At 43.7% G+C, this 11,711-nt stretch overlaps 1 protein-coding gene across 2 annotated transcripts; it reads left to right on the plus strand.

Moving 5' to 3' along the window:
• The first annotated feature begins 252 nt into the window (after positions 1-252).
• On the plus strand, positions 253-11,230 carry LOC110382868 (WD repeat domain phosphoinositide-interacting protein 2). Of its 2 annotated transcripts, XM_049843852.2 has the most exons (8): positions 253-552; positions 1,664-1,825; positions 3,740-3,830; positions 3,909-4,103; positions 4,171-4,628; positions 4,692-4,840; positions 7,010-7,078; positions 7,230-11,230. In XM_049843852.2, the coding sequence occupies exons 1-8, from the start codon at positions 476-478 to the stop codon at positions 7,343-7,345; spliced, it is 1,317 nt and encodes a 438-aa protein (XP_049699809.1). In that variant the 5' UTR covers positions 253-475; the 3' UTR covers positions 7,346-11,230. The 2 variants fall into 2 exon arrangements, with proteins under 2 accessions (XP_049699809.1, XP_049699810.1); XM_049843853.2 differs by lacking the exon at positions 7,010-7,078 and having other exon boundaries at positions 254-552.
• The last annotated feature ends 481 nt before the right edge of the window (positions 11,231-11,711 follow it).

Consider the following 11,711-nt stretch of genomic DNA (forward strand, 5'->3'; position numbering starts at 1 on the left):
CCCACTCTTATAAATCCTGAGTTATTTTTATTTTAACCAAACAAGAAAATCGATAGCCTGTGCATGTTTTTCTTTCTAACATATTTTTATGGGTGTCCTAGCTTATCGCACAAATTGTATATTAGAACAAGGCCTATTGTTTTTTAATACACCTATTTCACTTATGTACAAATAAAAATATAATTTAACATAGGTACTTCCATGGAGAAAGGTAACAAATTAAATGATTGAACGAACGAGTTGAACGATGGCGGAGTGGGGCAGTGTGCGGGAGGGGGCTTGTTTTTAGCAGCAAGGTCGTTCTTTGTGTCAAAATTCTACTTCTTGTTTCTAGTGACGAACATTTATTATTTTCAAGTATTTACCTAATTCAGTGCGTGATTATTTTGTACTTGGTTAAAGTAACTGACTTGAGTGTAAGCTGTTGTTTGAAGATCTTAGTTTTTAGAGCAATCCATACACTTCGAACGTTCCAATGAGTTTGGGAGGAGGTCAAAACACTGAGGGCTCAAATGCAGGAGAAATATTTGTTCAATTCAACCAAGATTGCACGTAAGTAAAGCACATATGTTTGTACTTTACGTTCGGTAGTAATATATTCTGCTTTTAATGTTTCGACATAGGTAGGATCGGGGGTCAAGATTGCCCTGAATGCTTGTGCAAAAGTATACAATGTCACAAATTAGCGTCGATATTGTTAGTACCTACTGCGTTTCGCTGGTAGCGTGATGATGCAATATGTCATTGCCAGCTGTTTCGTAATGTCTTCGCCCGCAGCATTCGCGGTAAACAAACATGGCGGGCGAGGACGAGCTTACCGTCTCTTGTTCGAGGCTGACGAGCGCCTTGCCTCCCTGGCGCGGCCACAGATACCGCAGCGGGGGCCATGTCCCATCACTTGCCGCTTAATTGCACAATAATTAGTCATAGCCACTGTAAACTATACAAAGGAAACTCGCTAAACAATGTAACAGCTGTTGTTTACTAATGTTGTTGTTTAGTATATTATTGTAGTTGTAAAAATGTCATTTTCTTTCACTCTTTTTATTGATATGAATACTTTAATTGTTTTTTATTCTTCAACTTTTAGGTAGAAATAATAATTTAGTTCTCCATCCAATAACAATATGCCTTGAGTGGTCTTGAGCAAAAGAATAATTGAAAAAGATCTAACGAATATAACAATGTTTCACAATGATGATGTAGTAAGCCAGTCATCATCAAGTACGATTCCCAGGAACTGAAGGCTGAAGTGGCAGATGCTTTATCACCTTCCCGGATGAAATGTAGCATATCATATAATAGTTAATTTCACCCACTTCCTATGTAATAATAATAATAACTTAATTTATTTTCTCTCCACAAAAGTAACAAATTATAACAAGTGCGAGTCTTATGTATGAATATGCCAGGAATACAATGAATTGCCCTAAGGTTGACTAGTGAGAATGCCTATGGCATTAAGTCCGCCTTTGTAAGTTTAGGATTGCATAAAGTTAAATAAATAAATTGATATTGTTAACTTTGTAAGTGTATGTATCAACAATATTACTGCCAAGTTTCAGTGTGATTGAGAGACAAACATACCAAAGCCACTAAACTTTTTCCTAAGTAGTTTTTAGCCTTAATGAAGAGTAGTTTATCAGAGGTGTTGTGTTGGCAGGTCTCTGGTGGCGGGCAGCAGCAGCGGGTACCATCTGTTCGCGCTGACCCCAGATGATGGCATCGAAGAAATTTACGCCAGTCGCTCAGGTCAGGAGACCTGCCTCGTCGACCGTCTCTTCAGCAGCTCACTGGTGGCTGTTGTCACAGTATCCGCACCCAGGTTACCACGCTACCAATATCCACTGCGTCACACTACCACGGCCGTGGTGAAATGCGCCGATTCAACGATTAGCCGGATTGAGTGCAGCTCAATAAATATCCGCTGAAATGTATTTGCCGCGATGCGTTATTCAGCGCCAAGTACCAGCGATTCAGCTAGTGGCCCGCCTTATTGAACTATGTATCGCAATGACAATCAGACTTATCGTTGAACCGCCGCATTTCAAAATGGACCTGTTATTGATAACGGCTAGCCGTAATTTAATGGCGGATCCAACTATTCTTTAAGCTGTGCTGAAGTCGTGCGATCTATACAGTTGTTACTTCAGATTGAGCTCGTGTTTGCAATGGCAGTGGTAACAGGTATGATACACCGATATATACGCCATTTGAATTAATTTGGGAGATCATATTTATTAAAACTAAAATGAGGTGGCATTAAAAAAGCATTAGTACCTATCTATCCGCGGTTGGCAAAGAATAATGAACTCGATACAAACAAGCGGAAGATAAGAGGCGGTCAGCGCAGGCCGAGGCCCTGCTTATCAGCCTGTGGAGGAGGCGAGCGGCTCGCGTCACCGAGGAGGACGTGATAGTGACCTCCGCGGTCGCAGGTGCTCACTGTCGCCGTGCCTAAACATATCGCCACCAGACCAGAATAGCTCTGGCCGTCCACTATTTCGTGACGTAGTGCTCTATTTTAGTGCACGCCGCGTCGTCTAGCGCGCTGCTACAGCTACTCCTATTTGTGTCTTAGTGCACACAACAGGATTGATGTGTCGAAGCGCAAATTGCATTTGATTACAGTAGTAAGTAGTGGACCACGACTGTTTGATAGTGTGAGCGCTACACAAGATGTGGGACAGCGGCGGTGACGCGGCTGCGCGTCACTGCGCGTCACGCGGGAACAGCCGCGAGCGCGCACTCGATGCGTCACGTCTGCTGTGTGTCGGGCCTGCATCTTATTTACATTATATTCACGTCTCTATTCTCTTATATGTATATGGGTATGAATAAATTAAATAACACTACATGTTTTCATAATAGTATAGTCGGTCATACAGTTATACGCAGGTAATGGTATCTAAGTAGTTTCACTGGCACATCACAAACAAGCAAAAATATGTTTTTTGCATAGGAGGATCATGCTACTAAACGAGACCGATCCTAACGACGTGCCCAAGTTTGTGGCGAAGGACTTGGGTAAGCTCCCTCCCAGCACATTCGACCACGTCAATGTAGCAAGCCTGCTGAAACCCTTTCTTAAGGCAAGCTTAGCGGATGTACAGAATGAGCTAGATGCTCCCAAGATACTGTCGCTGAACCGCGCTGCGCAGCGAAATCAATGAGTTGTTTAAATCAGTGACGGAGAATTCCGTCCCTGCGGCCTCCATCACCGCAACTCGAACGCTCGACCGGCAGCCGAGGTGCATCGACGGCAAAGGATGAGGCGCCGTCAACGAACTAACAAGAACCGCTGCGACACGACTCCTAAGGAGCTCAGTGCAAAAAACCGTGCTGCCATGCCGAAAATACCAGCATACAATACACTACCACTAAGGCGGAGGACAGAGTACGTGCGTCACAAGCTGAAGTCGCGAGAGTGCAGACGCGTCCAACGTGTTGCCGACGCCTCTTGTCGGATCAGAGTTCCTGGCCACAGGTCGTGGTGTTCCGCAAACAAGTGCCACCTCAGTTATTTAATGAGCAGTTCGGTAGTGTGTTTGACAAGCTAATGATAAAACTGCCTACCGAGTCTTTTGTGGCGTTGACAGCTGTCAGTTTATTTGGGAACTGTGAAACGGTCAGCATATACACCTTATAAAATCAAATATCATGCCATCTTACTAACTCGAAGTTGCCCAACAGTCGATCAACTTTATGTTATGGAAACCTTAAATAAGATTGTTTGCAGAAAGCTGATAGTATGCCATTACAAGAAGGGTACCGAGATCTGTAACTACAGCTACAGCAACACCATCCTCGCAGTGAAGCTCAACAGATCCGTGAGTGTCAGCCCTAGCCCCCCTCCCCCCTCTCCCCACCCCGCCGCCCCCCTCACCCATCACCCGCGCCTGTTGCAGAGGCTGATCGTGTGTCTGGAGGAGTCGCTGCACATCCACAACATCCGCGACATGAAGATCCTGCACACCATCCGCGACACGCCGCCCAACCCGCGCGGCCTGTGCGCGCTGTCGCCCTGCGTCGACCACTGCCACGTGGCCTACCCCGGCTCCAGCGCCGTCGGCGAGGTGCAGATCTTCGACGCCGTGCACCTGGTGAGTGTCGCCGCCGCCCGCGCCCCGCCGCCCGCCCCCCGCCCGCTAACCGCCCGCCTCCCCGCAGAACGCCAAGTGCGTGATCAGCGCGCACGACAGCCCGCTGGCGGCGCTGGCGTGGTCCATGTGCGGCCGCCGGCTGGCCACGGCGTCGGAGCGCGGCACCGTCATCCGCGTGTTCGCCGTGCCCGAGCGCACGCGCCTCTACGAGTTCCGGCGCGGCGTCAAGCGCTGCGTGTCCATCGCGTGCCTGGCCTTCAGCGCGTGCGGCGCCTACCTGGCCGCCACCTCCAACACGGAGACCGTGCACGTGTTCCGGCTGGGCGAGGCCGCGCCCGCGCCGCTGGAGCCCGCGCCGGCCGGCGACGACGAGCCGGCCGGCTGGATGGGCTGGCTGTCCAGCGCCGTGTCGGCCGGCGCGGGCTACCTGCCGGCGCAGGTGGCCGACGTGCTGGCGCAGGGCCGCGCCTTCGCCGCCGCGCGCCTGCCGCACACCGGCTACCGCGCCGTCGCCGCCATCACCAAGTGAGTACCGGCGGCGCCGCTCGGCCCGCGGGCCGGCGCGAGCCTCACGCGTGCGTGTTGCAGCGTGGCGCGGGCGCCGCGGCTGCTGGTGGCCACGGCGCAGGGCGTGCTGTACGTGTACGCGCTGGACGCGGCCGAGGGCGGCGACTGCGCGCTGCTGCGCCAGCACCAGTTCCTGGAGGGGCCGGCGGCGGGCGCGGCGCCGCAGGAGGGTGAGTGAGAGTCGCGCCAGGCCCGGCCCGGCGCCGGAGCCGGCAGGTCGCCCACACTAACTGGCCCGGCGGCCCGCCCGGACGCAGTCGTCCGGCGCGGTCCGCCCCGGCCGCACATCGCTTGCCCGCAGTCCGGTCCCGTCCCTCACCTCGCACTCACCTCGATCACGCCTCCTCATTGCGCCACATCGTATGGTAACCTCACACATCACAAATATTTTAACTGACATCGCGATCATAAAATATTCCAAGAGAAATTTAATAAATCGACATGAATTTCTTTTTCATTAGAAACTTCTTCTATCCATGTTTCAGACTATTAACAGGTATAATAAATATAAAATCTTAACAAATTATTTTGGAATAAACTGATAAACTCAAAATGACTTATTAGGTACGTAGTTTCATTCAATATTTCTTGGCCCTATCACGCATCTATGCGTAGCTTTTTTTACTTGTACTGAATATAAATTGAATAGCGACAGTAAACACTCGATAAGCTTTTTCGTCCAAATTAAACAATAATATATATAATTATAAATAATAATAAGCGTTCGATAATATATACCTCATGATAGTGCGAGCGACTTAGCGTTTCAGATATTCAGCATTGATTGAGCAGTTCCACTGTTCAGGTTCAGCTGTTCGCCGTAAAAAATCGTATTCGGTTTAAATAAAAAGAGTATTAGTCTACTATAATTTCTTGCTATTCCTTTAATGTTACCTTATAAAAGTGGATGTAAATTGTAAAAGTAAATATATAAAAAACCGACCAAGAGGATGTCGGACCACGCTGAGTATAATGGCCCCTATTTATAGACCATGAACCTGTCCCGATGCTGACATTATCGGCGCGAAGTAGGCCAAAGCGACACCTCTCGGGAAATAGGGTTCTTAATATTCTATGTAAAAACTAGATTAGTAGGTATTTTGGGTTTTCGGTAGTAATTTTGGATTGCGAGAACCAATTTTAATAATTATTTTTAGGGTTCCACACTTAACTAAACTCTGGTATAGTTTCGCCATGTAAAAAAGGTGTTTAAAAAACGAGAGTTTTGCGCAATAGGACCGGGTTTGGGTTTGGTTATAGGTACCATACTTATTACTTAGGCTAACTTTGACTAGCTAATATGAAAAATATTCAGATAAAGTAATTTATCATATTGTCAAGTCAATTTGGGTATTATATACAATGACCAGTGATTATGTATAATATTTATTTAATCACTATGGCTGTAACATATAAGTACAAAAATAATGGTACATACTAATATAAGAGTAAACATTTTTTTTGTTTGTTCCTTAAAGGCTCCGAAACTACTGAACCTATTTGAAAAACCTCACTGTTGTAAAGCTTTACTCTTCCCGAGTAATTTATCCCGAGTAATTATCCGGGTAAGGGCAGTAGTTCCCTGTTCCGTGAAACCAAGGAGAATTGGCTAGTCTACGATACAATTATTGTCGCGTAGTTTGTTGGTTCTGTGTTGTACCCACTTCTTACTTTATTTTCCTCGAGTAACTTAGTATTAGAATTTATTTATTTGCTTGAAATATAGTTACAATTATAGGTCTTAAAATACAATTATGTTTCTTCATACCTCGCCTTATATTCAGCATGCAAATTTGGCATAATTATTTATACCAAACAGAAAATTTTGACAAATGAAATTTTCAAATGTCAATAATTTTATTGCATAGCTTCCTCTCCGACCGGCCACAAGAAGCGACCTATTGAGATAGATGCAAGGCTATGGATGAGGCAGCGGTGGACAGTAGAGGCTAATAAACTAATTTTCTATTGACTTTTTTATACATATTCCGTTTTTCTCAGTGAATATCCTTAAATGGAGAAACCAAATAAAAACTAGCGACGCTGTCAACGGAGCAGCTAAGTCGGTGGCTCTATTCTTCCCTTCGTGCGCCCACTATCAATGCGGTTTATAATAATATTATTGAATTCAGTCACACCTCTGACGACGGCGATGATACGGAACAATTCTCGGGAATATATGAAATAACAAATGTTCGGGCTAAGTTGTCGCACACGGTCTCTTGGAGTAGTTATCGAATACTTATTATTTGAAATCTGAATGAGCTGCGGTTAGCTCGCTTGTCGCGACGTCCGCGGTGGCGCTGTAGGACAGCTTCTAACGTATTGTTCCCGCGCAGCGGCGGCGCTCTCCACTAGCAACAGTTACGCGGGCGCGCTGCGCGGCCGGGACCCGCTGCGGATGACAGGTACTGCGCTCCCTCCCTGACCCCGTCCCCCGTCCCCCGTCCCCGCGTCCTAGACGGCGACGAGCCGCGGCCGCGCTCCGGCACGGCCGCGGCGTGTGTGTGTTGTGTCGCGCAGCCCGGGCGGCGCGTGACGGTCGGGCCGCTGTTACAGAGTCGGAGCGGGCCGCCGAGCTGGGCGCGGCGCTGGAGGCGCCGGCGCGGGGCCCCTTCGACCTGCGGGACCCGAAGCACTTCCCGCCCATGCGCGGCGAGCCGGCCGCGCGCTAGCCACCTCGCCGCTTGTACATATGTGTATAATATAGATTTACTTAGCTATACAATGTTTATGTGATATCAAACCTGACGACGGATGACTCCGTGAGAGCTTGCGTCTTTGTGTGTAAATTAATTACTGTGGCGTTTCTATGCTATGAATAAATAAAAAATCTGTAAACCCCTAAGATAAAATTACATTGTGACTTATGTATATATGTACCGATATCTATTTAATACATTCATCAATAAATACTTTGTGGTTAGCGCTGCCATCCTTTTGCTGTCTAGGTCCAAGGGAATATTCGTACCTAATGATACTGATCTCCGTATCTAAATTCATTCTTAACTGCATACGATAACTTAAGAGCTGCATTTCAGTTTCATTCGCTCAACTTTCTCGAGACGTATTTATTTTTTCATATGTAATAAAAGGTATTACTACCTTGAAATACGAGGTTATGTAATTACCTTCCCTAATGAGCGGTGTTGTCGTCCATTGTCGTGCCGCTGCGCACGGTCAGAGCGAGGCGTCGTGAGTGGCGGCCGCCTGGCACACACGCTGCCTGGCTCTTTACATTGGATCCGAGATATGGCCAAGTACTGTGATGTGATGGCAGCTCTACGCCGTCGGACGTCCCTTGTTTGAAAGTGCGCACACGACTATTATAACAGAAATACTTGGATCCTTAGAGTAGTGCGATCGAAGCTGGGGCCCGATTCTCCTATTTTTACTTAAGCGCCATTCGATTGACGTTCGACTCGATTCGACTGAGATCCAATACCGACTCGATTACGATTGAAGCGTATGTGGCATTCCGCTATTTTTTCTTTGAAATAAACGTTTTTATCCTTTTCTATCATTCAATAATGGATCATTTTGTCTGCAAATGATTTACGATTGCAAAATGATTGTACAGCAAACTACGGTATAGACCAAAATCATCAAAATAGCAGACCAATCGCACACCAATCAAATGTCAATCGAATACCTACGATTGGTCTTTTATTAGTAGCAGAATGCCCGATATGGTTAAAACTGCTATTACAATCATATTGCGATTCGATTTCTATTCGATTTTGACATTATTAACTTAGGAGAATCGGGGCCCTGGGCTATGAACAGCTGGCGGGCGCGCGGTACAACGCGGGCTCACAGGCAGCTAACTAGCTAATAGGTAAAGATACAGACGTCAGCACACCAATCTGTCAAATGTTGCCATCAACATTGAACCTTATACGTAAGAGATAAAGTTGAAATTCTATTAAAGTTTTAAACATTTTAGTAGCTTGATGTACTGGCGTCTGTGGACTCTCTGTAGGTTTTATGAAGTTTTATTCATTTACGACTTTCATGTATACATGTATTAACTAATTTTGAGCGGTAGATTGTAAAAGGGATATAGAATTTTCCTCCAAGAAAATTAATGACGGATTTGACAATACAATCTCAATTCGGGACATAAGCAAAAATTGTGTGGGTATTTAAGTCGTTAACTGTATTAAAATTACATTATTGATTACTATTTTCTTTACACAATTCAGTTTGTAGTGTTTCATCATAAGACTTGTACGGGCCGATGGTGTGCGATGTGCACACTCCGACGCCGCTGTATAGCAATCTTGTTGTCACTAACGATCGAGTGATATGTGTAGTATAATTGAGCTTATAATTCTAGAAGTACCGAACAGAAAAGTAAGAACAGAGGGATAAAAAGATAAATTACGTATCTTAAAATCGTCCTTATGACCACGGCGTGTCTACCCTTCGTCGTCATATTTAGCTGCTTCTCGCAATTCAACAACTAACTATAGGTGCCCTGATAAAATATAGTTCTCAATCAATGAACCAATGAAAAAAAAAATTACAAACATCCGACTTGATAACCTCCTTTCTGGGAAGTTGATATAAGCCTTTCCGGGTAAAAAAGTAGAAAGGAAGTTAGTCACACGAGACGCGGGTGAAACCGCAAGTAACAGCGAGTAGTTGTATAGGAATATTGTGTTTTTTTACAAAATGGTACGCCCGGCTCGGCGAATTTGTAGGATGACAAGTCTCTCAGTGCGCAAACGTCCCTCTGCTAATTTAATCATGTGTCAATTGCATATCAATTTTAACCTTACAGGGCATTCTGGTACTAATATGTATAAAACCAATCCATTGGACTTCTATTAGTCTACAGAGTAGTCTGCTATACAATAGTAAATCAATTGCAGACAATATTACTACAAATAATTAATATTAATATGTCATATTAATAGAAAAGTATAAAGTAATAGTTCATTTAGGTATTTGCAATAAATATTGAGAGAGGTGGCTCGTGACGTCACTTTTATGTGAAATGTTTAGGTACTTGAAAAGTGACGTAGCACGAAATTCTATCGTGTTGTATCTTCTTTGTTATTTATTGTGAGCAAAAAAATATTATCTAAAAGACGGACTTTTTACTTTCCCCATTCCCCATGTCTTTTTGATTACGTCTCAATTGAGGTATTTGCGGAATGCCCCATTTGTCTCAATCGTAATGGAGTCGGGACTGTCAAATTTCAGGGGCCCGATTCTCCTAAGTTAATAATGGCAAAATTGAATAGAAATCGAATAGCAATATGATCACAATAGCAGTTTTAACCACTTCGGGCATTCTAATATAAGACCAATCGTATTCCAACGACATTCGATTGGTTTGCGATTGGTCTGCTATTTTGGTGATTTTGGTCTATACAGTAGTTTGCTCTTTCTATAATCATATTGCAATTGTAAATCATTTGCAGACAAAATGATTCATTATTGTATGACAGAAAAGGAGAAAAACTATTATTTCAAAGAAAAAATAGCGGAATGTCACATACACGTTAATCGTAATCGAGTCGTGATTGGATCGCAGTCGAATGTGAATCGTATGTCGCTTAAGTAAAATTAGGAGAATCGGGCCACAGGGGCTTAGTTTTACTTGAGCGACATACGATTGATATCCAACTGTGATTCAACCGTGACTCAATTACGATTGAAGCATGTGGCATTCCGCAATTTTTCGTTTTAAATAAACGTGTTTATCCTTTTTCTGTGATTCAATTATGAATTATTTTATCAGCCCAATGTCAGTGAATGCATGTCAGTGGATACCTGTTAAGATTATTATTTTTTACAAAAACGATTGGTATTATACGGAATGAATTTTAAGCAGTGCACAAAAAAAAACTGGTGGTCCAGAATCATTAACAGAAAATATCTGCATCATCAGTATTTTTATTTATTTTTTCATTTTTTATCCGCCCTAAAATCAGCAAATGTGGATACTAACTATTCTTACGCGCGCGGAGCAGAGCTCGTGTCAGTTAACCGGTTTCGCTTTGCCGCCGTGCCTACTATGACGACTGTGACCGTACAATCGGTTACAAAATAAACATCTTTCGCTATCAATAACTATTCTTTTTTGTACTAAAACACAACAAAATAAAAAATATACGTATCTTTAAAACTTATTTAACTATAAGTCGATAAAGTTTGCGCACTGAATAAAATTCATTCCTGTATAGGTAAGTAGCAGAATTCCCGCAAAGGTTAAAACTGTTATTGAGATTCAATTGATATCCAGTTGACACATTATTAAATTAGCAGAATTGAGCCAGAGTTGCTTGTCATTTAAGTAAAATTAGCAGACTTGACTGTTATTAGAGAAATACAACATTTGTGATGTTGACCTGTAAACGTTATATTTATTTTATTTAGCTGCATTCGATCAGTGATCGTTAAAATGTCCTTCAGACATTAACACCCTTGGTAAAATTCCAAGTAAACTAAGATTGTAGTGACACAATATTTACAAGAACACGTAGCATACACCGCTGAGACGCCGTGTGCAAAAATGTACATATTAAATAAATATTTTTACAAAACCACTTCTAGTTTAATTATTTACCTGTTTTAAAATATATGGTTTTCTTTGTCCTGTACATACTACTACTGGTTACCGTCAGAATCGAAATACATATATATGTAGGTATAGAGAGTTGCTACCTAATTGTTACCAGCTAACATTAGCTGCTACCAATTGCTACCCTCGTGATTTTGAAGATGATCAGCATCTAAAGTTGACAGCCATTCTGATATCAGGATTTTTTTTTCACCCAGATTTCCTGCCTTCCAACATAAAATTTGTGTGCGTTCGCGCAGCGGAATGTTGTTGAATTTAAAGATTTTAATTATGCAGATAATTAGTGTATGACGTCCTATAATTGTGTATGGTAAATAAAAATTTGTGTATGCAGCCATTGTGGAGAAATTCACCAAAAACAGATTCCGCTGGGCGAACGTTGGCGAACGTTGTCCTGGCGGAACTTTTTTTAATCCATAGACTTTAGAAGAAAAGAGATGTGTCCA

Source organism: Helicoverpa armigera, chromosome 2 (genome assembly GCF_030705265.1).
Source record: "Helicoverpa armigera isolate CAAS_96S chromosome 2, ASM3070526v1, whole genome shotgun sequence".
NCBI classification, from domain to species: Eukaryota; Metazoa; Arthropoda; class Insecta; order Lepidoptera; family Noctuidae; genus Helicoverpa; species Helicoverpa armigera.

Excerpts from the sequence above, each read along its gene's own strand:
- LOC110382868 (XM_049843852.2), top strand. The coding sequence starts at position 476 with ATGAGTTTGGGAGGAGGTCAAAACACTGAGGGCTCAAATGCAGGAGAA. Across the intron at positions 1,826-3,739 it reads GTCACAGTATCCGCACCCAG|AAAGCTGATAGTATGCCATT; the intron begins GTTACCACGCTA and ends GATTGTTTGCAG. Across the intron at positions 4,104-4,170 it reads TCTTCGACGCCGTGCACCTG|AACGCCAAGTGCGTGATCAG; the intron begins GTGAGTGTCGCC and ends GCCTCCCCGCAG.